The sequence below is a fragment of the Penicillium longicatenatum genome (genome assembly GCF_028827895.1).
Source record: "Penicillium longicatenatum strain IBT 33135 chromosome Unknown contig_3_segment0_segment0, whole genome shotgun sequence".
Taxonomy (NCBI): Eukaryota; Fungi; Ascomycota; class Eurotiomycetes; order Eurotiales; family Aspergillaceae; genus Penicillium; species Penicillium longicatenatum.
Genome location: NW_026643121.1, coordinates 1654883 through 1682226, shown reverse-complemented (window position 1 = coordinate 1682226; position 27344 = coordinate 1654883). Strand labels below are relative to the sequence as shown.

Sequence of the window (27344 nt, the reverse complement as noted above, 5' to 3'; positions counted from 1 at the left end):
CTGCCAAACAGGAGTTATATGAAAACTCTTCCTACACTAACCATGCAGGGCCATAAGCACTAAGGTTTCTCATTTCCCCGCGTTGTATTAAGCCAAGCGGGGCCGTTCACTCGTGTGGCACGATGGGCCCCTAATGTATCGCCGGAAATACGAACCAGCGTTGCGGCCTTACCAATTCTGGAGAAAGGTCCAACCGCCATCCAAATGCCTTAATTCGCATCGGAGTGACGCGTCAATCAGATGCTGAGCATGGGTTGTCCCGGCGCTAAAACCCCGGAGACAAAAGCGGAGAGGGAAAGAAAATCCTTGTTCAAAACCCATTCACCACTACATGAATGTGGGTAAAAATCGACAATGCACCGCGCTTGTGGAACCGAGCTATAGCGTCTTGGCCATCGAATGACACCCTGTTCTAGCTTTCAAATACAGGTACCGGGGAATTGCTTTATAGGGAAAGGTCTTCCAACCCCTGATCATTAAGAATTCGACAATAAAATATATAGCTAGAATTCATTATCCATATATGGCGCAGGAGAAATATGCAAAGTAGAAGGTATCATAATAACGGTAAAAAAAAAAAAAAAAAAATCAAATCAGAGAAACAGCCACTGCCCAAAGCGCTGCAATTTGCCGAGTATCCCCTTTCGTTCCGGCTCTTGCACCTCCTCTGGAGTGTGGTCGTCGTCAATGCCACCATCATATCGATCAGTTCGCAAGTCCATGTTCGCAGTGCGAACAAACTTTGTGCGCTTGATGAGCTTCCAGCCAACGAACATGACGACCATGAGGGCGATTTCGATGTAATAGGAAACAAACTTCACGCCCTTGAAGTGTGGGCTAAAGCATTTCCAGCCTTGCACCAGAACAAGGACGGTGTTGAGGCCGATCGCAAAGATGGGGCCGTATGGGTACGTCCAGTTCTTGTAGGGGAGAAGATCCTCTAGACCTTGGGCACGGATGGCGCCGCGGAAGCGGAGAGATGCAATACCGATACAGATCCAGGAGAGTTGGTTAGAGACACCAACGATGCTAGTGGGGTTAGCTGGTTTTCATTTCATGGATTCGTCGGGACTAAGACTTACTTCTGTAGCCAGGTCCACAATTGACCCGCGCCGATGTAGCTTGCACCGAAGCAGAGTCCACTGATGACAGAGCTAGCTAAAACCGCGATCCAGGGAATCTGGAAGCGGTTCAAGTGGCCAAAAAAGCGGGGCGCGTAACCATCGATAGCCAACGAGTACAGCAATCGGGTCGCGGCGAAGAGGGCGTGGTTTGCGGCAGAGATGACAGAGGTCATGATAACGGCATTGATGAAGCTACCGGCAACGGAGCTACCGGCCTCTTCGAAGACAATGGTGAAAGGACTAGTGCGAGTGTTCTCATCGTCGAGACCGGGGTAGTTGTATGGGACATTAAGGCCGATGAGTAGGATGGAGAGCAGGTAGAAGAGCACAATGCGGAAAAAGACATTGCGCACAACTTTGGGCATAGTCTTGGAGGGGTTTTTCGTTTCACCAGCGGTAATGGCAATAGACTCGGTGCCGCCACTAATTCATGTTAGAAGCTGTGCAAATAATAAGAACCAGTTCAGACTTACAAGGCAAAAGATGCTGTGACAAAGACGGAGGCAAATCCTCCGATGCCGTCAACAAAAGGAGCCTGTCCCATGTTCCAGTATTTGCCGCCGATGTACTCATGGTTCTTATTCCCACCACAGTTGACGACAATGCCGAGAATGATGAAGATCTGTGAACGTTAGTGAACGCTCCAGTCGGAACACCGAATACAGGCAAGAACATACCACGATGGTGACGACTTTAAGCAAGCTCAGCCAATATTCGACCTCACCATACACCCGAACCGAAAGAAGATTTAGGCAAATGACAACGACGAGGAAGATCAAACTGATGGCCCAACCCGGAAAATTTTCAGTCCAGAATTCCAGTAAAAGCTGCAGGGCAATGATATCTGAAGCCGTTGAACAAGCATCATTGAACCAGTAATTCCATGTCAAAGCAAAACCCAGAGCATCATCTACGTAACGACTAAGAAAAAGTCAATAATCGAAACGGCAGGGATCGACGATCAATGCAACTCACCCCGCATAGGTACAGAAGGATCCGGCAACGGGCACAAATGCAGCCATCTCACCTAGAGACAGCATAGTGATAAATACAATTCCACCGCAAATCGCGTATGCGATCAACATCGAAGCAGGACCGCCGGTGGCAAGAGACGAGCCAGTACCCAAGAACAGACCGGTACCGATGGTACCGCCGATAGCAATCATCTGCACCTGTCGGCCCGACAGGCGACGAGCAAGCTTGTCCGCATTAACCAGTGGTGTCGACCCGAGCCCGACCTCGCCATAGTCTTCTACCGGGGCATGCTTCTCAGGATCTGAGAAAGAACCCATATTGACGGGATAGTGGATCACTTGACCACCAAACAGCAATGCCAAGTTAAGATAATAGCAGCTTGATAGGGATAGGAATCTGTGTCATTTCGTATAAGTGTCTGTCTCATAGTTCACCGCAATGTTGAAGCACGGCTTACCAGAGATCTCGTGACCCGCACGTGGCTACCCCGGATTTCTCAATATGACAGATGTGATATGTTTCACCAGCCAACGACTAGTGATATAAGGAGAGAATCCCATGTTCGATCGACGGGAAACAGAACTCTTCAGGCCATGATTTTTGCGATGGCGTGCTTGCGCGCTTCTATGGTTGGATCGGGAGGGCCCGCATTCTATGACAAGAGAAAAATTCAATCGGATCCACTCATCTTGTGAAGCGGGTAAACACTGTCGACCGAACTACCGTTCTGCAGGGAATGATACACGTTTTCACCAATTAAGCTGGGCTGCATTCTTAACTTATTCATGAATAAGTCCTTGGTTGGACCACTATTTGACTGGAGGTTAAAAGAAACATCTGCGTTTTCTTGCACATAAGCACGTGGTGAAGGGACCCACCCATCAGATTTGACATCATTCGCTTTCAGGAAGAAACATGTCCAAGTGGACAGGAAAAGTTTTTGCAAACCTAATTGAAATTCTGAAGAATGCAGGTCGAGGATTCGTGTGTAGATCTTGAAGATTCGATTGGGAAGCTCAGGCTACCTTGTGGCACGTTGCAATAGACATGAGGTGTCTACATGAGGTGTCTATATCACATAATCCACTGCCAAGCCTTAGGCTTCCTAATCGCTATGTATGCTGCAAATCAACCCTCAAATGCTCCACAAACTCACCACTCCCCGTGAGGACTGGTTGCTAGCGTGCTCTAACATCACTGGAAACTCCTCACGACTGCCAATGTGACTTCCAAATATGAAGCAAACTTTGCCCATCAAATCCTGTGCCCCCATAGCGGGCAATACCACATTTTGGCAGTTTTTGGGATAGTGTCGAGCTTGAGCTGGTGTGCCTTGCGTCAGTCTTCATCCCGGAGCAAATGAATTCTGCAACATTACTTAGTCAAAGGCTCTATATGCAATTTTTTCTTTGAAACTCTGGTAAGGATTTAGTCTCTTTCCCCTCCACTCCGCCTTTGGCATATATAGAACCAATTGCACTCACTCTGAAATTCCACTTGTAAGCATGCCTCAGACTCTCTGTAAGAGTAGAACCAGCCAGACCGCATGTCTATAGAAGCTCAAGTAAAGGGAACTTAATGTTTGATTAGAGCGCAAACTCAGACTTTATCATTAGCTCGCAATATTCCAAAGACCACTACACTCATTTGGTAGGTACTTGTAGATTTATTACATAATGGGTCTATTCCCCATTTTATTTAAGGTATAACATGGCTTGTGTAACCATCAAACCGTTCGCTTTAGCTCACGCCTTCAACTTCCTGAAGGTCTAGCAGCAGATCGGCATCCACACCCAAAGGCCTTCCGATCTTTGCAGAGGTCCTCCCAACTTCAAGCAGATATGCCTCGCTTTCAGTGGAATCTTCCGTGAAAGTGAATCGTCGATATTCACAGTTGCGGTAGGCAGTGGCTGCGATTGTAAATTTTGAGATAAAAGTGTAACACAATGGAGAATGGAGCCTTACATCGTTGCTTACCATAGAATGACCAATCTTCAGTCAGGTAATGCAGGAAGGATCCATGAGACACCAAGAGGACATGCTCGTGTGGAAGCTGCCATAGCCAGACTCGCAGTTGAGCTGCACGCCTTCGCACCGCTCCAGTTGTAGGGACATATAAATCTTTCTGTTTGAATTGTTAGAGACTTTATCTCCACTTCATTTATCTTTTTAGACCCTACCTTTGAATTCCCCAACCATCCTCCAGTAAGCTGGTATCTAAATTCGCCTGGTCATATGCTGCAGCCCCGGATGCGATCAAATGCGGAACCTCAGCCATGAGAACATCACAATCAGACCGACATCGCAGGGCCGCTTACTGATTTCCTGTGCCTTGGGGGCCAAGACGAAGGGAATCTGGCGCTTTTCTAAAGCTGGATGAAAAGCATGCGCCGCGGTTTGAATAGTTCGCCTCAAAGGAGATGCCAGAATGAGAGAGAGATCATCATGGTAAAGAAAACTATCTCTCAAGTCACGACATTGGTTTTTGCCTGTATCAGTGAGATGCGCATCGCGAAGATGGTGAGAGTCCTGTAAATGTTAAAGACGATCATGTGCATTATGTGATTGGGCTCACGTACATGGAGGTTATGCTCGCCTTGGCCGTGGCGGACAAGATAAAGGGCGGGAGGCATTTTGAAGAGTAGTGAATTTTCTTAAGAAGTCTGGCTTCACGGAAGTCAGATCTTAAATTAAGTTTTGTAGAGTCTTTAAGGTCTATGGTAATTCCTTCCAAGACCGGAATCTCCTTTGTATAGAATTGCATTGCTCAATGCATCTCTCATCCCGCAAAGAGTTGGGTATTACCAGCGACGGCTTGAGTACTCAAGGTTTAATCCATTGAAGACTGGCATACGTTCTCTAATTGCTCGCGATCCATTTTCTAGGAATGGACATATCGAGAATCAGCATTTGACTCTATGATTAATGGGCATTTTTACGCTGCGTCAAAGGGGCTCTGTTAGGTCGACTCTTGTAACTACATTGCTTGCTGCTTGCCACGTCTCACAGTGAGATAAGCATGCTTGATAAGTAGAGCACTGCAAGCAGCGCCAAGTAAGTTTAATGGAAGATCTCCCTCTTCCGTACTAGGGGCTCCCGCACTTGCCTTACTGAAGAAGTTGGCGATATAAGTCAGCATAAGGTGGCTCTCTACTGCATGGTCGCGATCAAGATGGTCAATTTCAAACCATGTAAATAGCGATGCAACACTTGGAGCATCGGACGACAAATTCCGATGTTCTTATGTAATGTACGGCGTGCGGTGCACCACCCTCCGCAACGACCCTTATATATATATAGTGCGGGGAGCCAGGTTGAAAAAGGCACATAATTGATTGAACGATGGGTCTCACTATGTCTTCCGTTCAAGGCAAAACCGCCATCGTAACTGGTGCTGGATCGGGTATCTGCTTCGCCTTTACCAAACTCCTACTTGATCAAGGCTGCAATGTCGTGTTAGGCGATCTAGCATTACGTCCCGAGGCAGAAGAGTTGCTCAAGCTCCATTCCACTCCCAACAAACAAGCAAGAGCCATCTTCCACCGCGCCGATGTGCGTAAGTGGCAAGACCTGGACCAATTGTTCAACATCGCCCAGAATGAATTTGCTCGGATTGACATAGTGTGTCCCGGAGCTGGAGTCTTCGAGCCGGTAGCTTTCCATCCCCGCCTCGATACTCGTTCTCCACTAATACTTCATAGTCATTTTCAAACTTCTGGATACCGCCAGGAACAGCCAAATCCCGCGATGACCCTCTGGAGTCTCGGTACTCCATTCTGGATATTAATCTAACCCATGCAGTCCGCATGTCCCAGCAAGCAATTCAACACTTTACTAACGCCAAAACCGATGGTTTTATTGTTCACGTTTCCAGCGTGGCCGCCCAACATGCAAACTTCTTTTGTCCAATGTATGCTGCTAGCAAACATGCTATTTCCGGGTTTGTACGATCCCTCGCTATGTTGGATGACCCTCCGGAAGGGAGTGGTCTGACCAAGATCCGAGTGAACGCTGTCGCTCCGGGCTGCATCAAAACTCCTTTGTGGACCGAGTCTCGAGATCGACATATGTTCGATGAAGAGAAGGATGAGTGGGTTTTGCCAGAGTGGGTTGCAGAGCAGATGCTGCAACTGATCTTGAATCCGGAGTATAAGGGTGGAACAGTACTAGAAGTTGGAAGTGCTGTGAGAAAGGTTGAGATGTTGAATGATCCTGGTCCCTTGGTGAAAGGGAACACTTTGAGCAACCGGAAGATATCAGAAGATGAGGTTTGGGGGAAGCTACGGGATTTGTCTAACGGACAAGTTCAGGTTTAAGAATACATAGAATAGATGTCATTCCTTGGTCACTATACACTCATGCAAATCGATACAATCAATGCTTTTGGGGAGGCTTCGCTAGTACATAAACACAGACCAGAGAAAAGAATACAATATATAACGCCAGAGCGAACCCAGTTCATGAAATGCACATTTAACCCAGTAAGCCACTGGCCAGCGCTTCCAGATCCTGCAAGGTCTCGATCTTGGGCTCGGCAGCCTTTTTGCTCTTCTTGCTCTTGCTCGGTCGGTCCTCGCTGTCTGAATCGGCAAAGGACACACGAGTCTTCTTGCTCGGGCGTGAGTCCTCCCGCTCGGACTCGGATGCAGACTCCATCGGGTCCTTGAAGGGAATGTAGGGTAGCTGGAAACCACCCTCGTCCTCCTCCTCCGCCTCGGCCTCGGCAAGAGCACGCTCGCGGGCCTTGCGCTTCTCCTTCTTCTCGCGCTTCTTCTCGCGCACGACTTCCTTGTCGTCGATATCGGCGCGGCGCGTGCGCTCGGCCTCCTCCGCCACGAAGCGCTCCCGCTGGGCCTTGGCGTCGCCCCGGGCGGCAAACTGTTCTTCGTCCTCCATCTCGTAGACCTCGTGGGCATTGCCGTCTTCATCGTAGACAAGCTTGGTACCCTTGCCCTTGAATTTGAGTAGCTTTTTCTTCGACTTGAGCAGCTTCTCGCGACGCTTAGAATCGATGACCAGTGGTTCTTGACCATCGAGCTGGACTTTCTTAGTCTTTGTCTCGACTTCCGAATCGTCAGATTCGGTAGCACCCTGGCCAAGTTGCTCGTCACCAGCCTCGAATCTGCGCTTGACAGACAGGAAATCGGCATCTTCGTCCGCATCTTCACCGGCCCCATTGTCAATCATCGTACCATCGTCGTTGATAAGCTTCGAGTAATGGTCTGCCAGAACGTCCTGGTTGCGTCGGTCGAACATGCGGTCATAGCGGGTACGGACTTGCTTCTCGTCCTTCTTCTTCTTCTTCTCCTTCTTGGGCTCGTCGTCGTCTGCGTCCGAGTCCTCGGAACCACTAGAAAGATGCGACATTCTCCATGAAGCATTCTTGCGTTCCTTGGTGTCGTCACCCTTGATGAACTTGATGCGGGGAGCACCAGGCAGACCCAAGCTAGTCGCATAATCTTCCAAGGCAAGTTCCTTGATATTGAAAGTTTCCTTATCTTTTTGCACGTAAATTGACTTCGCATATGAGATAAATGCCTTCTGACCCAGATACTTGAGCTCTGGATCCTTGAAACACATATTTTGAAGCAAATGAGCAATGTTTTGCTGCTTGTTCGCCTTGATATTGATGCGTTCAATTGGTACCTTCTTTTGCTCAAGTCGCTTCAGGAATCCTTTCTCCTCGCTAGGATCCAAGAAGAGCACAGCACGACCGACTCGCTCATAACGGGCAGTTCGGCCCACTCGGTGAATGTAGGTATCGGCGTCCTCGGGGCAATCCATTTGGATTACCCAGTCCACGGCAGGGAAATCAAGACCACGTGCAGCCACATCAGTGGCGAAAAGAACGGCGTGCTGTGACGAAGAGAATTTGGTTGTAATATCCAAACGGCCACCCTGCTTTTGGCGGCCGTGAAGATGCATCAATGGGATACCGGGTTGTAAGTGTCGGAGGGATTCATAGACAAAGCGGACCTGCTTTCCTGAGGATAGGAAAACCACTGTCTTCGACTTGAGATTACTACGGATGAAACTCCACAGAGTGTCCAGCTTTTGAGGAAGGGGAGTGACGACATAGTGTTGTTTAAGAGTTGACGGTGTAGCCGAAGCAGCAGCTTCGTGCACGGCAACATACTCAGGCTCCTTGAGACTCAAACGAGCCAAATCAGAGACCTTCTTAGTTTGTGTAGCACTAAACAGCATGGTCTGTCGTTCCTTGGGGAGATGGTCAATGATAGCGTCCACCGACTTCTGGAAACCCATGTCCAGAATGCGATCGGCCTCATCCATCACCAGAAGTTGTAGATTGTGGGTCTCAAACATAGCCGTCTGGTCCAGATGCTGCAGGATACGACCAGGGGTGCAAACCAGGATATTCATGCGACCCAAACGGTCTTGTTCCTCGCGCAAGCTCTTTCCACCGATCACCAGGCCAGCGGAGAAGGCGTGGTAACGACCCACCTTGCGCAGCACTTCGAAGATCTGGATCGCCAATTCGCGAGTCGGAGCTAGAATAAGCGCACCCAATCCATCGTATTCAGTCCATTGTTTGCGGTACAGGTTCTCGAGGATGGGGACGAGGAAGGCCAGGGTCTTTCCGCTACCGGTTTTGGCGGCACCAAGGATATCGCGACCCTTCAGAGCAGAGCTGATAGCGCGCGACTGGATGTCAGTCATAACCTTGAAGTGAGAAGCCGACAGACCATCGGCGGTAGGTTCAGAGAGAGGCAGATCGGAGAAGTTTTTGACCGCGGCTTTGAGATCGAGGTCCTCGACACGCTGAATGAGCGAGGCGAGGTCCTCCTGGCCGCGCTTGCGTTTCATAGTCCTGCCAGATTCATGGTGGGATTTGGGAGCTTTTCCCCGAGACGCCTTTGCCGGAGCCATGGTGAATGAGGTTCTGGGTAATCAAATAGTTTGGTTTTAAATTCTAATCGCTATCTTTTTTTTTCTTGGTTGCTTACTCATCCGCCGATAAGCGCGCCAGGGCGCGAGATAAGAACTTCCCCCAAATCTACAGCTTAAGGAACACTTCATTCTCCATGGCTGACGACGATCAAGACATCTTCGACGCACTGGAGCGTGAAGCCTCTGAGTTTACCAAGGATGCGGAAATCGATCGTATCCGCAAGGCATTCTCCCTCGATGCGTGAGTTGCCTCACTGTTTACTTTGAAGCTCCACTAACCCCAATTTTTCGCTAGTTACGCCGTTCTAGACCTTCAGCCCGGTGTTCCTGAGAAGGACATCAAGATACAATATCGCAAGAAGTCTCTTCTTATTCACCCGGATAAGACCAAGAACCCGGCCGCGCCAGATGCCTTTGATCGATTGAAAAAAGCACAGACCTCACTCCTTGACGAGAAGGAGCGCACCTACCTAGACGAATGCATTGCAGATGCGCGACGTCTATTGATTCGTGAACACAAATATACTGTTGACTCCCCAGAGCTCAAGACCGAGGAGTTCAAGAAGGAATGGCGACAGAAGACCGTCCAGGTTCTCTTAGAAGAAGAAGCACGGCGTCGGCGTCAAGCCAAAGCGCGCATGCAGGAGGAGGGACGGGAGAAACGCAAGGAGGAAGAAGAGCTTGATGCGCGCAAACGAAAGCGTGATCAAGACAAAGCGTGGGAAGATACTCGGGAGGAGCGCATTGGAAGTTGGCGAGATTGGAAGAAAGGGAAGGCGGGCGACGATAAAAAGAAGAAAAAGAAGATGAAGGTTCTTGGATGAGCCTCACTACAACGATACCAACAATTCAATAAACATCAACTTCCTATGGCCCTCCGCGTAGGTGTTAAGCATTACTTTTGATCTACGAGACTCCATGCACTTCCACCGATAAGCCGCGGCGCGGGGAAAACCTAGAAGATTCGCCGCAGATTGACAGCCAATGGAGATAGATTTACATGTTTCCCCTTTATCTTTTATCTTAAAATCTTCACAGGGTTTGTTTTATTATAAATGTCTATAAGATACAAGTCTGCCAACCCTAGTATCTGGCGTTTCTTCCGTACCCATCTTTCATCCCCACATGGGATTAGATCATATTCTGGATTCCGAGCGCCGAGAAACCCACTTCTCCCCCGCCTCGACCTCAAGTCTGTCATTCACTCCCCCAACACAATGGCTGAGCCCTTGGTACCAGGCGAAAGGCCATTAGAGCCTCCAGCTTCTCAATCACTCTCGAGGGCACTCAATCACCTCCGCCCTTTCAACCTGGGGCCCGCAAAACCAACCTCCACTCCGGCCCAACGCGGGGCCGACAAGGCCACCATGCATACTACACACGCGACAGACGCTGATCCACAAAATGGATCAGCTCACGAGAGCGCTCAAAATGGCACAGAGTCCACAAATATCCATACGGACGAAGACATCCCTCCACTCCCCATCGTGATCGAGCGCATCCATGCCCGCGTGCAGGAATTCCTTGCGGAGTCACACCCCCCGACTCGCTCCTCGCCTCGGTCCAGCGCTCGACCCGCACATCATTGGAAGTTGTCGCAAGCGCAGTGGCACAGTATAAACTCTCGGGACTGTCGCTGTCCTACAACGGTGGCAAGGATTGTCTCGTTCTTCTTATCTTGTTCCTGGCTGGTCTCCACCCCTACGCTAGTCATGCCGATTCGATATCCGAAGATACCAATTCTTCGGTCAACAACCCCATGATTCCTGCCATCTATGCTCTTCCTCCTGACCCTTTCCCTGAGGTGGAAGACTTCGTCGTCAGCTCCGCTCAAGCTTATCACCTCTCAATAACGAAATATACCACCGCACCGCCTCATACAACCTTGCGCTCCAGTTTCGAAGACTATCTCGCCCTTCATCCGGCTGTTCGTGCCATATTTGTGGGCACACGACGGACAGACCCGCATGGTGCGAAATTATCGCATTTCGACCGGACTGATGGTGGGTGGCCTGATTTCATGCGCATCCACCCGGTCATTGATTGGCACTATGCTGAAATTTGGGCATTTATTCGACACCTTGGGTTGGAATATTGTCAGCTTTATGATATGGGGTATACCAGTTTGGGTGGAACTTCGGATACGTTGCCAAACCCGCGCTTGAAGGTGCAGGATGAGAAAGAAGGTGGTGAGGGGGGTTATCTACCGGCGTATAAGCTGGCGCAGGATTTAGAAGAAAGGCTTGGTCGCAATTGAATCATTTTGGGACACTTGAGTATGTTGGAGCTGTGGTCTCGTATTTGCAGTGGCTTTTGCTCGTGTACAAACCGACAATACCCCCGGCCTGCTGTCAACTTCATTTCTTTTGGTTCCTAGATTGTGTTTACTGTTGTGCCAGAACACTGGCTTTGTGGAAGATATCATATTAGACTAGTCTTGAGGCAAAAGCACCACGAAGCGCGTTGCCGATAGCGAAATAGGAAACATCCTGAACAAATACTGCAGGAAACATCCTTTCATAGCACACGAGAAGAGAACTGGTAGGAGATAGAAATAAGAATAAATGCAAAAAATAAAAGTGATAATGGATGACAGGTAACGGATAACAGAAGACCTCCACGATGCCCACACGCCCATAAAAGAGATTGCCCGTAAAGAGATGGAACTAAACAAATAATCAAAGTTTTGAACCTCACCCCATAAATGATGTGTAGCACGAAACCCAGCCGAGAACAAAGATCAAAAAAAATCACCGCAAGAAAAAACCGAATCAACCTCCTAGAACCGAAAAAGATAAGATGGATTAGTACTTTCATGGAATTACGACTGCTGATGGATATTCTCAAGAAGATCATGGAGAAGTCGAAAGTCGTAGAACGACCCAAAACTCAAACAACTACCATCAAGGTCTTGTTGTACAGTCGGAAAAATTGAATTTTGTTCCTTAGGTGCAGGAACGGGGGGAAGGAATGACGAATTCCATGCGCGATGGAACTGGGGACATGGAGCCGGCTTTGATGTTTTCCTTCCGGGGACTTGACATGTATGATCGGGGCTCATGGCCTACAGACGGAGCCCTGGCGGTCTTTGAGGAAACCCCAGAAATGTCAGTCAAAGAACGGCGGCCTAAGATCGGCCGATGGTGGGCAGTCGCATTCTCAAGGGCATTGAGGCTGCGAGACGATAAGGAGTCTTGTCGCACGTTGCCAGGAACATGCTTCGGGATGTACCTGTTGATGTAAACAAAAGTGCGAGAATTAATTGGAGAGTGTGCCGAAACATACGGAGAGAGTGAGGTAGCCGGGGTCCATTCAGGGCCAGTTCCAGCTGGAGAGCCAAAACTGGCCGCAGAGTTAGGAGTCAGGTGCCTGGCATGCTGCTGCAAACGTTGCAGTGTAGGCGATGGCGTTGCAGATGCCTGCACTACCTCGACAGAATAATTGTACTCCCCTGCACGGTATGCACGACGCTCGTTACTTTGCTGCTTCAGTACCTTTTGAGCTTTGGTATCCGCAAAACGCAAGAGCAACTTCACATCACCGGCCGAAGGAGCATTGTGGAACTCGTTTAATACTGTTTCAGCGATTTCACGGGTCTCGAAGCTGAGCAGAGTCAGCGAAGAGCACGAGAGGTAAGAAAAATGATATTATACCGAGCAAAGCCCACTTCCTTGCTCACACCTGTCTTCTCATCACGGCTGATCTTCTCTGAAACTACGTGATAGGGCTCGAAATGGCGGCGTAGGTCCTTGGAAGAGTATAATTAGCATCAAAAAGTTTTATATCACTGTATTTAAAAAAAAAAAAAATTTGCTTGACTTACTGCTTCAGTCCAGTCGATCGGAATGTTGGTACAGTAGATGTTGGTTGATGTGCGATCCTCCAGGTCCTTGAGACGGGAGTTGCGAGATTTTTGGGCAAAGCTCGCCTGATAACCTAGATAGAAGAAGCCTCGAACGGCATTTTCGCAAGCTTCATAAGTGTAGTACTGAACAAACCCAAAGCTATTTTCGCGTCAGGATAGGTCCGAACACTGTTCATGCAAGGTCCGTCATACCCTTTGCACAGACTTGTCTCCAGGTCAACTATGGCCTTGCATCGTTCAATACCTCCGAAGCGAGCGGCGTATGAGTGAAGCATCTCATCCGTGGTCTCGGGAAGAAATCCCCGGATGTAGACATTAGTAATGCCCTCGCGGTTCTCGAGGCATTTTGCGAGCGTCATCTCAGAAGGATTCGTCCACATGGCAGGCACTGCACGGGGAATTGCTGGCTCCTGCTGGGTAAGAACCTCCATGTCTTGCACCACATACCCGTTTGTCGTCTTCATCATCTGAAGGGCCGGAAGAGCCCCGGGCATGGGGAGAGCCCCGAGAATGGGTCCGAACGTGTAGGGCGCCGTGCCAGCGCCATCCAGGCCAGCAGGAACATAATTCATGGGGTAATACATGCCCGAATTGTCGGTCTGATTCTGCTTGTCTTGCATGTCATAGTTGACCATGTAAGACCAGGATGGGTAACCATTGGATACCATGGTGGAGGCCATGCCTGGGTAAACTCCGGGTGGGAAGTATTGGTATTGGTTCATTTGGTCCGTCTGGCCAGGAATGAAAGAGGGAACCTGCTGAGACCCTCCAATGACACCAGAGTTGGGTACTAGGATGTATTGACTGGTGTATGAGTTGGGGACAAACTCCGGGTTGTTGATTGTGCCTGGTGTGTTAGTATTGGAACCACGCCTTGGCTGATAATTTTGGTTCATGCCCGTGAGTACTGCGGTATTGCCATCGCGACTAGGCACATTTGCAGCTCGTTGGTAGACAGGGGCGTAGTTCCGGGGGTCATGACGGTATCTGCCATGCCCATTGTGGGCACTAGAATTTTGTCCTCCTCCAGAGCTCGAGGAACCATTGTTCGTCGTGCCTGAGGGATTCATTCTGTTGGCTTCACAGTGAGTGTTAGTGAAGGCATTCTTGACAATCGGTAGAAATGCCCATGTTCTATGACTATGCAGCAAAGGAAGCATTTGTTAAAGGACCTGGGAAGCTCTACCTTTGCAAAGAAGAGAGCAAGTTCTTTGGAACAGTAATAGAGTAGATGAGAAAAGGCAAATCTTGCGGGTAGAAGATTTGCAACGTATGAAGTGAAAAAAAGGCCTAGCCAAATCGATGTTAGTCATTTGAAACATTGGCTTGTCGTCAAGTTTATACTTTTGATGTTTGAGATCCGGAGCGCTCCACAAACCCAAAGATTCCTAGGAACGTCGGGTCACCTTTGTAGATGTTAGAGAAACGGCACTGAGACACTCTTTAGATGGGACCGAAAGATAGGGCCAAAAGATGGGATCGAAAGACAGGATCGAAAGACAAGATCAAGAGACAGGATCGACAGATAGGATCGAAAGATAGAATTGAAAGATAGGACCGAAGACAAATCCAATTTTCATAGGACATACCGCGTTCAATTAGCAGTTCTTTCTTTTGATCAACAGAAAATAATTCCTGCAGGTACTAATTTCTACCCGACGGGGTCTCCACTGGGCGTAAGATGTGAAGCCTGAGATGTGAATTGATCAAACGATGTGACGTATCGATCTCGCGACGGTCACGCGTCGAACAGAGGTTTGATCAGAGAGTAACGGATAGATCACGCTTTCGATGATGGATCATTCAGAAATGATATGGGACGCTTCTTTCGCGTTTGAAACCGAGAAACGAAAATAAGTCTCGGGGATGGAATAAAAGACGATGGAAGAAGAAAGCCCGTTGCTGCTCACGAAATGGAAGAAGCAGAGGAAGGGCTTCCAAGGTAGGAAAGAACGGATCTTCTCGAGACGGAAACCACGATGTTGAGATAACGCATTCACGATATGAGGGATAACAAGAATTGATATTATGCCCGGAGAATGAAGTTGGAAATATGAGGTTGAGGGGGAAGAGGTAGAAGGGAAAGAGGAAGCAACATCATCTATCCGACTGAGCAGATTGATTCGAATTAGCACGTGCAAGCTCATATGGGAGCACGTTTCTTCACTAAAGATCAAAATACCGTTCCCTCTGGGGCTGCTTGGTACGAGACTTGTTCACGAGTACAATAAGTCGCAGATATTGTGCACAGACATCTTGTTCGTTTCTTGTAGAGCCAGTTTTTAAAACAATTCAGTTGTTGCTGGGGTACAAGGACCTTCTGGTACAAATTAAAAAGATAAATTGAGCTCTACCTACTGTACATAGTAGCTCATTAGGTGTGCTATGAAGATTTTTGTTGTAACCACTGGTAAACGACCGAGAAGTCTTTACCTCGGTGAGCTGCCTCAACGGCATTATAGACTTCACGAGCATGATCACCCAGAACCAGAGGAGTACCCGACTTCTCTGCGGCCGTCAGGGCCAGTCGCAGGTCCTTATGCATCAACGCCACCCCAAATCCCCCGTTGTAATCACGGGATGCAGGTGCAGTCTCAACTACTCCAGGTACCGGGTTGTTAACCTCGGAGGGCCAGCATCTCCCAGTAGAAGAGTTGATCATGTCTGCTAGCGCCTTGGGGTCCAAGCCCCAACGTACGCCAAGGTTCATCGCTTCAGCGGTAGCAATGTTATTGATGGCCAGAATGTAGTTGTTGGCGAGTTTTCCTGAAACCCCAGACCCAGGTTCGCCGAGGTGCCACATCCTATTGCCCATGAATGATAAGACACCTTTAATCCGGTCAAGGAACTCCACTGAGTCGTCCGTCTGTGACGCTCCAAACATAAAGCACAGAGTACCAGCCTTGGCACCAACCACACCGCCAGAGACAGGAGCATCCACAAATCGATCGGTCTGGGTGGAGTGAATAGCATTCGCAATCTCCTTGGACGTGACAGGATCGACAGTCGAGGTATCGATGAATAGGCGTTCCTGCTCCAGGGCCGGGAGTTTGCCAGGCTTTAGAATAGAATGAAACACATCGATTAAGTGCTGGGGCTCAGGGAGGCTGCTGATAACCACGCTCTGTTTACGGGTTAGTTAGGCGGTCAGTCCAAATTATCGGTGCATTGGACAAAGCATCACTCACCGACTTCTCTGCGATTTCTCGCGCATCTGTGGCAATCTCCACTTTGTACTCGTCGGCCCCGGCTCCGCTGTTTTGTGCGATCTCCTGTGCTTCCTTTACAAAGCGTTCAGTGGCTGCTTCATTCACGTCTCGCACGATTAAAGTGTCGGATGCGGGGATCTTGGCGCGTAGGTTCTTGGCCATGTTATAGCCTAGTACGAATGAGTTTGACTGCTTTGATAGAATGAGCCGTCAAGTGGTTATTTACATACCCATTTGTCCCAAACCAATAAAGCCCCATGTTGCGTCGCGGTGTTGTGTGGTTGAAAATGGTCGGGCCGAGCTGAACTGGCCGTGGCTAGTGGGCGGCCAGTGACGAATCCCGACTGTGCGCGGAATAGCAGAAGCAAGTCGGATATGCATAGCTCAGAGGAATAAAGAGAAAGACAGATGTAGACAAAAATCGTTAGGAACGGGCTTCAATATGGCAATTAGCATCTATAAAGGTTTAATGGTAGAGGGAAGGGGGAGCCAAGGCCTCGGCTGGGTATTCTCCGCACGCCGACGCTTTCCGCGTCGTTAGCTTTGGGCCGATTGTAGAGTATGCGGGGAAGCGGGTCCTGCGTTGCGGTGGGTGGGTCACGTGTTATGGGTCCGTTGATCTTATCTTTTCTTTATAGCACACGCGTTGCATAAAGTCACGGTCCTCTGCTGTCCGGATTGCTTACTCGCCCAACCACTAAGACCACCATGACCCCACCGCCCACCCCGATGTCCTCGAGTCCACAAGTCCCGAGTCCATAAGTCCCGAGTCCATAACTCCCGAGAGTCCATAACTTTAGTTCACTGTTAGAACTAAAATAGCATGGGTGATTGAAGTATTCACGGACTTGCTAGTTATGGACTCATATACTTCGGACTAATAGGCTTGGTACTTATGGTGACTATGTTGATTAGGATTGAATGGACCCGCTGCTTCCCGCGACCACCCTCACCACAGTCAGTGTCTGTCGCTACATTACTATAGTCACCCCTCAACATAACACACGGACAATTAACCAGGATATCAAGGGAGATTCAATATAACTAGCACTATTTCACACTAGTAAAAGGGGTTTGTAACGCACGCGCACCAGCCGAGCTTATCAAAGACGCTCAACCAAATCTCTGACAGAGTTCCAAAATTGCCATTCCTCAGTAGTTTTCCCTCCCGCCTCTAATATGGTCGCACGAGCACAGATTACATATATCTGATCTTTGTTAACATCCGCAGAAGTCAGGTCAAACTTAAGTCCAATCTGCTGTACCAGCTGCAAAATTCGATCTCGCGCCAAATTACTATATGCCAAATCGTTTCCCAATCGTGTCTCAGATATACGGCAAGATAGCCGCAATGAATTCTGCGCTGGACTGATCCTGTCTCGCTTGTAGCTTGACCACAGGTCCCAGGGTCATGCACGAGGTAATTTCATGAGGAATTTCATACGGCGAGCCTAGCGCATATCCCAGTCGATGAGAAAGCCCCAACCCGCCTATGTTCTGCCCAAAGAGACCTAGAGAAGCGTATGCATTGGCACTTGGACATCGAGTATGCATTGCTTGATATTTGAATAGTCTTCGTGAGAGAATGCAGTGAAATGAAGGCGTAGAAGGAAAAATATATCCTGTATCATATTTCTCGTAAATATCAAACGCCAGTGATCAAAGCACATCTACCAACATCCTTGATAGAGAAATAATATACAGATAGATCAAGTACCATGCGCAGGGAGTGAGTGCTCAAAGGCATGCAGAAATAGGCAAGAGGGTATGATATATGTGGACAATTCCAAACGCCCCCGAAATGATGATTCATGCTGGGGAATAAAGCAGAGGTGAAGATAAAAAGACCGCAATAGAAGACAGAGAATAAAAGCAAAAGATTATAAGCCCACACGTCTAGGACCTTGGGGACGTGGGGTGGCTAGTCGGTCCGGCAAGATACTCTTCCGGTACTTTTGGGACACGGGGAGAGTTGGCTGTTTGGACCATTGCGCGATGTTGGGCGCGGAGAAGATCGCGTTGCCGTTCTTTTTCCCGGCTGTTGGCTGCACCGCCGGTAAGTCGACGCATGCCGCTTCGGATCATGGACTCGATCGAATGAGAGCCAGCTCCTTCTGTTGCGCTGCGGACCATGGGTGACATTGGCGGATGGGCTCTTCTGGCGGTCGTTGGGCGGTCATCTAGATCGGACTGTGTCTCTTCTATGTCGTCATCGGAGAGGAACGCTGATTCACCGAAGCCCACTGGCGGGGTACCATGAGAGCCTGGTGCAGTGTGGACGAAGAGGTTGTTGGCAGGCGAAGTGACAGACCGTGTATGCGACGCGGGCCGAAGACCAGAGCCGGGGGTGTTTTGAGACGTAACGCTGACTGGAGAGGGCATTCCAGGGCCATCAAAGCGGAAATTGGATGGGCGAGATTCTGCAAGGCCATTGTGGAATGAGGACGTGGAGCCTGTTCGAGCGAGGGATTTGCGCAAGATAGGTGCTGTTTGCTGGTCATATAGGTGGGCGTTGGTATCGACGTAGCTACCAGTGAATCCCCGAAGCATGGGCGGAGCAACCGCGTTGAGTGTCGGCACGCTGATCTCCGTTTCCTCGAAAAAGTCATCCAGACTGTCCAATTTTTGGACGATGTCACCAATGTTGCCGTCAGTCTGAGTGTCGATCGATTTCATCGTATCGGCCCTCATAGGGAAGAACGAGTCACTATATTCATCGGCACGGAATTCGACATCGGGAGTCAAAGTGTCCCGGTGGTTCATGTCCTCGGCTTCGGCACATGTATAGAAGACAGCGTGAACATTGTTGCGAGTAATGGTTGATTGTGTTGCGGGCATAGGGACTGACCAGCCCGTGGGCTCGGGAATTCCGTAGAGACTCTGGATCCGCTCGTACTCCTTGCGTATAGCACGCGACGAAGCCGCAGACGCCATACTCATTCGGAGGTGATGACGCTCCATCGGGTTTCCAGAGACGGTCATGATGTTGTCCAAAACCTCGAGGGCCTGTGGACACAGGTTGGTCTGCAGAAGTCGCAACAGAGGTGAAATCAGATCGGGGCCGTGACAAGTGACTTCGCTACGGCGCATGTCGACCTCAGGGATCATGACACAGAGAATTTTCATGGTCTTAATTCGGAACCAATCTGTCGTGTTCGTAAGAAGGCCCATGAGGAAAATAAGGCATTGGAAGTCCAGCTGCGGAAAGTAGTAGGATTTGATTTCCGTCACTATATGATCGAGAAAGACAGCCTCGGTCTTGTATTGCTGATTGGCGAAACCAAACAATGACGCTGCGAGCCGGGGACATCCTTCGTTCTCTGCCACGCGAGCAAGTAAGCTGGCATGCATAATGGGCTTTGGATCAGAAAATTCCTGGTCAAAGCACTCGAGGAAGGAAGGTAAATTGGCCAGCACCGTGAATAGCTGCCGAGTTCCATCTCCGATAAGCGCATTGTTTGGAAGCCCACTGAGGCGGTGGAGTACATCCAATGTACGATTGAATGACCTGGAGGACTTTAGTCCTTTGAAGACCAGGTCTTGAATACCATCAAATCCACCTTCCCACTTAGGGGGCTGTCCTTCTAGGAGCTGAGCCACCACGTCAGGATCACTGAGATCCACCGGATCCAGGAATTTTTCTAACATGCCGAGTGTCTCAATGAATTCACTCTCGTGAATGGTATTTAGACAAGCACACGTCGTCCAGAAAAGTTGAGGGTAATGCAAAATATCTGCGGGGGCCAGAGAGCTGATGATAATTTTCAGTGTAGTGAGAATCTCCATAGAGAAGGTCTGGTAGTCGGTCTCTTCATCTGCAATAGTATTCGAAAGCCGTGCGAGCATGTCCGCTAGCATTTGTGAATCTAGCGACGTCGAAATGCAGCGGAAGATTTGGAATGACCGACATGCCAAATGTCGAACAGGGCAGGAGGTTGCCCAGTTCAACGCCTCCTTGGCCCAAAGTTCACCCACACCCTCGTAAGCATAACTGAAGAACTTGATAACATCTCGGGTTGCAGTAGCCATTGACGGCGGTACCCGGCGATCATCGACTTCTTCTTCTTTGCCATTGTTCTCCTCGTACTCCCAGACAACAACTGGATCACTCTTGCGAATTGCCTCCACAAAGTCTTCGATCGATTGTCGAGCTCCTGCGGGTGCATCGTCCTCTAGTTTGGCAGCAATAAGCTCGTGAATAAGATGAACCAGCATTTCACGAGCTTGCTCTTGCACAGTAACAGTATAGTGATCCCAAAGAATAAGCACAACATGGAGAAGCTTGATCACATCTGCCATTGCCAGTGTGACGGGTGCTACCATAAGATCAACAAGGAAGATGAGGGCCACTTGTCCGAGCGAGAGGCCAGCTTGTTTGTTTCCTACAGGAAGTACCGATGCTAGATCAGCAACGTAGGGCAGGCTTGCTAGATCAGGAGGAGGCGGCGTGAGATCTTTTCTTTCCTGCACCATGTTCTTCGGGACAACCTGCAGCATGAAAAACTCAATGACTTTGGAGCCCGCAGGAGTTCCTGCCAAAAAGACAACGATCTGCTTGGCGTAATCCACAAAGTTTTGCTCTTTTCGCTCCAGGCAGAGACTGATGATAAAGTCAAGAACAAGTTGAACATTGCCTCCGTGAGGGCCAGTTGCTAGTGCTTGCCATAAAGCCTGAACCTGGTTTGGTAGGATAGTGCTGCAGCGGATGGTTATTTCAAAGAGATTAGCAAGAAGCATGTAAGATCTGGCGGTTGGGCCACCATTGGGATCCACCTGCAGCTCCATGGTCTGAACCCATGGCAAGATCGCAGCAACCATATTGCGTTGACTGTCAGGGCGAAGATTGCGGAAGTGCTGGGTAAACTCGGAGAACAGAGTAAAGGCCAGGTCAGAGTGCTGGACCGCTAGCCGTTTCGAAGTCTCGAATTGAGCGAGCTTATATACCGCTGTGGTTTTGTCCGAGATGCTGATATCAAAGTCTTGAATACGCGAGTTTTTCTGATGACGCTCTTCAAGTCGGCGGAGTAACTTGGCCGATTTCATTCGAATTTCGCGCTTCTCATTGCCAAGCGTTACGAGAACCGCACCTAAGATTCTCCAGAATCGAAGCGGGTAGTCCGGGTACTCAATGAGGACTTCAGTCACGACCTCAAAATAGCTTTCAAGTGCCTTTGGTCGCTCGGCCACATAGCACATCTCTATAGATCGTTCAATCAGATAGGCATGCTCCCTGTTGTGAATGATCAGGTTCTTTAGGGCCCGACGACCGATCGAATGCCACTTATCACTAATCGTATTGAAGATTATATCAATCCAAGAGAGCATGCGGCCGACATCAAATTGAAGCACCGATCCACTTTCAGTGGTGATGCTTATTGGGCCAGCACAGAGTGAAGCCATTGCACTAAGAGCCGCCGCTCGGAGGTTCTTTTTCTCGATCTCCATGGCAGCAGCGGCATTCCGCATCTCACCACCGTCGTGCGGTTGAGCCATTGCAAATTTGCGCATGTTGTCTTCTCTTTCAGTTATCTGGGCCTGGTTGGGAGAGTAGCCACACCAGTCTTCCATAAGCGAGAAAGCGGATTTCCTAGATTCAAATGGCATCCAGCGAGAGGGGTCTTTTGTTCGGTTGACACCTTCGAAGAGCTCTTCCAACAAGCCACAGTAATGGAATCGCAGACGTTGGAACTCCCAGTCGTTTTGAACCTCAGCATCACTCAGGAAGATACGGATATCCTTCGCATACGTGATCAGGTTATTGACGATCCAGTCGTCGTTGGAAACATCAGGCTCACGAAGGAAGTGTGATGTGAGTTTATATACGTGAGTTACTTCAGTGCGGAGGCGGTCTGTCTTTCGGTTGCGACGGGGGCTGCTTGGCGTGCGATGGTGGGTACCAATTCGGATCTTAGCCTCTTCGTTGCATGTTGTCACAGCATACTGAAGAGACTCCAGCAGAGTCCGGTAGAGGTTCTTGGCGATTGACCCAAGCGCAACCACGATAGCGGCCCGAATCGAGTCCCTCTCAGCGGAGAGAAGTGGGATGACAAATGCAAAGAGGCTCCGTGCAGAGCTAATTTTATCCTGGGAATGTGCTCCCTTGGATGTCTTGCGAGCATGCAATTGAGCATTCGCCAACTGGCTCTGAGATTGAGCACCCACACTGGTGACCGTTGTACAAGCCATCACAAGGTAAAGCTTCCATTGCTCGACCAGAATCTCAGCAGTCATGTTACTTCGTCCCATGGGGCGGCTCTGGTAGACATCCACCGGGGAGTACTGAGGTACCCTAGTGCTTTCAGCGAGAGATGAGATAAGCTTGTGCATCTGAACCAGTCGTGCACAGACAATCTCTCTTCCCAGTGTCACGGCAAACGGACAGGTCTCAAAGCTAACACGGATGATATTTGGGAAAACTTTAGCCCACAGTGTGGAGTCGTATGAGACCTCGCTGCTACACAGTTCAATGAGCGTATTTTGCGAAGCGCTTCTCCTCTTGCCCTTCTGGATTCGGCTCCTCTCGGCAACAGTGAGCTGTTCATCGTTGACATCCAAGATTTGCTGAGAATCGGCTTCCAGGATTCTAATGATTCGTGTATTTTCTTTGCCGAGAGCTCTATCGAATTCTGTAATGAGGCGCAGAACGTTGATAGCAAATGCGCGGACCCGTCGCGATTGTGAACAAAGGAAGAAAAGACCGTGAGACTCAATCTCTTCCACATGAGCAAGGACACTTGACAGATCAAGATGTAGGGCTCGACTGCCCGAAATAGATTTCTCAAGTTGATCGGAGGAGGCTTCCTTGGTTTTTTGCTTGATTTCATCAATCCAAATTTGCAGAAGCTCAACGTAAAGCCTTAGTGTGGACTCGATGTGGCCGGGCCCCAGCATTCCTTCATCGGACATCGTAGAATATCGGGCGTCAAAATTGAATATAAATCTTGCGAATCCAATGGTTACTTGCTGAGCATGCGATTGTCGGGCAATAGCCTTCAATGAATCTGCCGACGATGTGGCAATATATGACTGGACATGGGCAGTTCCAGTGCAAAGCAGATTGATCAGCGAGTTGAACGGGATATGATCCGAGAGACAACGGGGTAAGGCTTGCACTGCCACATGGAGAAGATCATAAAATCCTTGTTTCTGATCGAGGGTATTTATATGGTCATCACGACGCCCAAAGCCAAATGCCTCGGTAATGGGAGTTTTCGGCGTGGTTCCACCGAACTTCTCATCTAGAACTGCCTGGCCACCGAAAGTGTTGTCGCAAAGAATAGTGATTTTGCCAAGAACCTCACAGAAGCGGAGATAGTATTCCTTGACATTATCACTCAGCCTCGATATATTGACCGGACAGGAGGCAGATGGGTCCGACTTCTCGGAAACCACGCCAAACTTGGGCTCAGCAAGCAGCTGTGGACGATGGAAGTAGATCGGGCTTGATGTATCCATGAAAGGATTAGGAAGAGAGCCCGTTGGGAACGGGGGGCAGAGCTGATCACTTGTTTCTAGATCTGACATGGTTGCAAGGAAGGCCCGAATTCCAATCACCATTTTCTCTGGCTCCATTTGTTCGATCTTCAAGTCCCTACCCGACAAGAAAAGGTCGGAATTGATGAGAGGGAATATGATGGTCCGGAAACATACATCTGGATGTTTAAATCCAATCATTCGAATCAGTTGGATTAACGGATCGGCAATGGCTGGTTCAGCACTGAGGTAGGTCCTCTTGCCCGTTGGCAGCGCAATCTTGACTACTTCCTCGACTTTCCTGAGAGTTGTGGTAGGAGAGTCGGAATAACGGAAGAAATATGTCCAAACCAGGCGACATATAGCCTGCAGGGCTGGAGCGCGAGTGGGACGATCCTTGAGCCGCGGGGGCAAACTGGATATCATCGAAAGCCACTGCGAAGAAAACGTTTCCTTATTCGATATACAAAGTAACAGCACGTTCAGAGAGAATGCAGCACTCCAATGGCGAGGTTTTGTAAGCAGCTGCGTCAAGCGAGACTGGACCAAGTCCACAAACTCTTTCCACCGAGACAGCGAGAGGTCACAGACTGGGTTTGCCGCCACGGGCAACAGTAATCTCTCAATCACATAACAATACGCTTGCTTGATCTTTTGCCCATGGGCGTTAACAAATAGGCGTGCCAGTGACCGCATGAATTCACAAGCTTTGGGCCAGCTATCCGTGGCCATCGGCAGGCGTAAGTATCTCATTCCCAGAATGAGCAACTCGGATTTTGCATCGCCCTCACGCGATGGACCTCGAGTTGCTTCTTCCTTTTGGTACCGATCCAGCTCCGCCAGGAAGCGGTTCGCAACAGTAGTGAAGTTCAGTTCGCTCATAATTCCTAGCAGTTGGCCATATATCCGCCAATTTGCCATCCGCAGAGGAGATGCAGAGATCTGGTCAGGATCAACTGTTTTGAGCTGACCAAAAACGATGTCTTCCAGGCGATCTGCCATGTCAACCGTAATCGACGCCAAGCTACTCTGATTGAAGATCTCAATTAGGACTCTGCACACTAAGTATACCGAGACAGTGGCACGACGTTCGACCAGCGCAACGTCGTCATGGCGGCTAAGGAAAGGCGTAGACGGCTGTGGCCTTTCTGAAGGAGCAGCTGGGTCGATGGCTGGCTGGGTGGGTTCCGTGTTGCGGCGCATGAGGACACCATTCTCAGTGATTACAGGTTTTGGCTAAACAGGAAAAGCACGCGTTAGTGAGTCCAACTCTTGCGCAAAACACATCTCACCCGAAATGGATTTTGCTTACCAGCTCATTCGTCATTTGCCTTGCAGTGATAGCCGCATCTCCTTTGCCTTTCCGCCAAAGCATGATCGTGTCAATCAGAGGCTTTGGCTTTTGTCTTGCGATGTGTCCCAGCGCTGAGATCAACTGATCGAAATTCGGATCCGCTCCAGGTCCGCACACCTCCTCTACGGGAGCTTCCGAATCTCCAAGCTTTAAGATGGCCTGATTGATTTTACTGTCGGCTTGACCAACAAACTTTGCTTCACGTCAGCAACCAAACTGTGAACCGGTTCTCCCCATCTGGGGAGGCACATGTCTTACCGAGTTAAATAGATGGTGCAGTGCATACTCGCCCACCGTCTTGGATTCCGAATGATGCTTCGAATGCGAACGACTGTGAGACCTATCCCGTCTTGTTTTTCCGCCAGAATTCATCCTTTTATGCACCAGGCTTGCGGGACTGCCATCCATCCTTTCATCCGCATCGGTATCCTGAATGGTGCTCAGTGTCCCCGGCAGTCCATAACTCGATGATGCCCCCGCGGGGCTCGGATGGTTCGAATGAGTATCCAGCTGATCGAGTTTTGAAGGCAAAACGGCGTCGTCGGGTGCACCGCGGCCGAGAGACGCGATGAGCTCCGGGCTCAGCGGACTGGAAGCGGTTGAACCCGCCATGCTCGGGTTCCGTGAATGTTGCATGCCATGGACAATTGAGGTCTGCCGGTGGTGACCGTACGAGTTCGACGGTCGTCTTTCCAATCCTGCGTCATATCCTGCAGGCCGACCGGCTGACACGTCGGGGCTTTTGGAACCCGAGTGGCCGCGGCGGGCTTGTAGGGTCGGGGCTAGCGCGGAAGGGTCATTCGCTCTGCCACGGACCGCAGACGATTCACGACTGTGCATTGGGGTGGATTGGGCCGTTCTCGTTCCTCGCCACTCAGTCGCGGATGGGAGGGTATGGTGCGACGCAGATTTGAGGTCGTCAGGGATGAGGGGCAGCATTGGTTGCTGGCCGGGGCCAGCAGCTTTGGCCGGATGGGATGCCACTGTCACCAGCACCAGCGGTTAGCAAAAGGGCCCAATACTTTTGGCCCTGTCTGACCAGTGAGGTGGGAGAAGGGATGACAGGGTCGCAAGGGAGTGTGAGGCGGGATGGCAGCGGATACAGCTTACTGGTACTATTTAACGACTCATTGCCTGGTCGAACTTCATGCAGGCGGCCGTGTCAAGAGTGTCAGTAGTGAGCCAGTCACAGTTCATCGTGGCTCAATCCATTAGGGGGAAGGGCGGTCTATTGGGAGTGGTTGGTTGAAGGTCTGGAGAAGCGCGGATAGCGAGAGCTTTTTAGATGTTTATTCGTGCACGGAGGAACCACTTTTTACTCCCTTACACATGGTCTTCGACATTCGAAAAAGGGGTATGAATTTCCATCTTCTACTATATTTTAATTCGAATGAAAGAAAAGTCCCAAGTTCCTACTAGCACTTGACATATAATTTTTCTCCAATTCTTCGGGGCATTTGAACGCCCAATCGCGTTGGGCGCAATAATACCCTTTTGTACAGCACCAACGGCACTTGGAATCTGATCTATTGCTATTTTGTCTCTCGGAGAGCATATTCTTTCGTTGATATCGTACTCTAGACACACACAAGAAGTTTTATGCCTTGCCGTCGTCTCGAAATAGTCTGATCTAAAGACAAGGTAGCGAATCAAAGTCCAGTACTTTACGTGTAGTGGCAAATGCTCATGCGGCCATGCTGTAGGAACCAGGAACAAGGAACTTGAAACCAGAATGTGCTGTTTCAGTGGATAGATTATGCTGCATTGTTCATTGGAACATCGATCATGTATGTAGCAAGAAGCTGAAACGTCCCGATCCAGGGGAACTCGTGGAGTCGTGTGCTCAGGTAGATTGACATGAGACCGAGCAACGCCTTTGTGGGGACTTGTTTTCCATATTATGCCGTCTCCATCTGATTTCAATATTATGTGGGTTAGTTGGACACTATCATACATACTAGGCCAAATTCTTTTCATTGATCAGAGCAGTCATGGCAAGCAATATCCGGCATTCATTGGATCTCGGACGGACTATATCTTGTACCATCGGCATTTATAGACCGAGGCCAGTGGGGCATGTGAGTTCAGAGTCAGAGTTGAACACTACGAGTTCCAAGAGAATAAAATCCTAAATACCGCCAATTAGACATACATTAATGCTGGGAAAGCCCCTCACCCTTGAATTAGGCAATATCGTGACGCCAGTTGACTGTAGAGATCCTAGCGATACAGTCACCCTATAGCCCCCGCCTTTACACATGAAGAACATCCCCCACATCCGCCACTTCCGATGAGCTTCCATCTGGGCAAGTTGGAAAAGCCACAGCTTCGGGGCAGCGAGGCCCCTTTGTAGATCTTAGGACAGCCACTATAGAATTGATATAAGCCTCCAAAATACAAGAATCCACTGAGGAAGCGTGAAGCCGCACAACTGC

At 49.5% G+C, this 27344-nt stretch overlaps 9 protein-coding genes across 9 annotated transcripts; 3 read left to right on the top strand and 6 right to left on the bottom strand.

Moving 5' to 3' along the window:
* Window positions 1-593: 593 nt before the first annotated feature.
* Window positions 594-2416, bottom strand: N7484_005988 (amino acid permease; the record flags this gene model as incomplete). The annotated part of the gene is made up of 5 exons (XM_057116407.1): window positions 594-1029; window positions 1083-1547; window positions 1598-1746; window positions 1802-2045; window positions 2100-2416. 5 exons carry the CDS (start codon window positions 2414-2416, stop codon window positions 594-596), a joined length of 1611 nt encoding a protein of 536 aa, XP_056972290.1.
* A 1423-nt stretch (window positions 2417-3839) lies between these two features.
* Window positions 3840-4732, bottom strand: N7484_005987 (histidine phosphatase family protein; the record flags this gene model as incomplete). The annotated part of the gene is made up of 5 exons (XM_057116406.1): window positions 3840-4009; window positions 4077-4224; window positions 4280-4316; window positions 4369-4628; window positions 4679-4732. The coding sequence occupies 5 exons, from the start codon at window positions 4730-4732 to the stop codon at window positions 3840-3842; spliced, it is 669 nt and encodes a 222-aa protein (XP_056972289.1).
* Window positions 4733-5441: 709 nt separating this feature from the next.
* Window positions 5442-6415, top strand: N7484_005986 (NAD(P)-binding Rossmann-fold containing protein; the record flags this gene model as incomplete). The annotated part of the gene is made up of 2 exons (XM_057116405.1): window positions 5442-5750; window positions 5801-6415. The coding sequence occupies 2 exons, from the start codon at window positions 5442-5444 to the stop codon at window positions 6413-6415; spliced, it is 924 nt and encodes a 307-aa protein (XP_056972288.1).
* A 157-nt stretch (window positions 6416-6572) lies between these two features.
* On the bottom strand, window positions 6573-8987 carry dbp4 (RNA-dependent ATPase HCA4; the record flags this gene model as incomplete). The annotated part of the gene is made up of 1 exon (XM_057116404.1): window positions 6573-8987. The coding sequence occupies one exon, from the start codon at window positions 8985-8987 to the stop codon at window positions 6573-6575; it is 2415 nt and encodes an 804-aa protein (XP_056972287.1).
* A 92-nt stretch (window positions 8988-9079) lies between these two features.
* Window positions 9080-9832, top strand: N7484_005984 (uncharacterized protein; the record flags this gene model as incomplete). The annotated part of the gene is made up of 2 exons (XM_057116403.1): window positions 9080-9249; window positions 9304-9832. Coding segments are annotated over 2 exons (699 nt in total), but the record flags the coding sequence as incomplete, so codon positions are not given.
* A 393-nt stretch (window positions 9833-10225) lies between these two features.
* N7484_005983 (FAD synthase) lies at window positions 10226-11265 on the top strand (the record flags this gene model as incomplete). The annotated part of the gene is made up of 2 exons (XM_057116402.1): window positions 10226-10519; window positions 10576-11265. The coding sequence occupies 2 exons, from the start codon at window positions 10226-10228 to the stop codon at window positions 11263-11265; spliced, it is 984 nt and encodes a 327-aa protein (XP_056972285.1).
* A 688-nt stretch (window positions 11266-11953) lies between these two features.
* On the bottom strand, window positions 11954-13943 carry N7484_005982 (uncharacterized protein; the record flags this gene model as incomplete). Its single annotated transcript, XM_057116401.1, has 4 exons — window positions 11954-12611; window positions 12662-12756; window positions 12832-13012; window positions 13066-13943. The coding sequence occupies 4 exons, from the start codon at window positions 13941-13943 to the stop codon at window positions 11954-11956; spliced, it is 1812 nt and encodes a 603-aa protein (XP_056972284.1).
* A 1313-nt stretch (window positions 13944-15256) lies between these two features.
* On the bottom strand, window positions 15257-16463 carry N7484_005981 (Dehydrogenase multihelical; the record flags this gene model as incomplete). Its single annotated transcript, XM_057116400.1, has 3 exons — window positions 15257-15997; window positions 16062-16252; window positions 16313-16463. 3 exons carry the CDS (start codon window positions 16461-16463, stop codon window positions 15257-15259), a joined length of 1083 nt encoding a protein of 360 aa, XP_056972283.1.
* Window positions 16464-17978: 1515 nt separating this feature from the next.
* N7484_005980 (putative cell morphogenesis protein (PAG1)) lies at window positions 17979-25848 on the bottom strand (the record flags this gene model as incomplete). Its single annotated transcript, XM_057116399.1, has 3 exons — window positions 17979-24791; window positions 24868-25101; window positions 25168-25848. The coding sequence occupies 3 exons, from the start codon at window positions 25846-25848 to the stop codon at window positions 17979-17981; spliced, it is 7728 nt and encodes a 2575-aa protein (XP_056972282.1).
* Between the last annotated feature and the right edge of the window lie 1496 nt (window positions 25849-27344).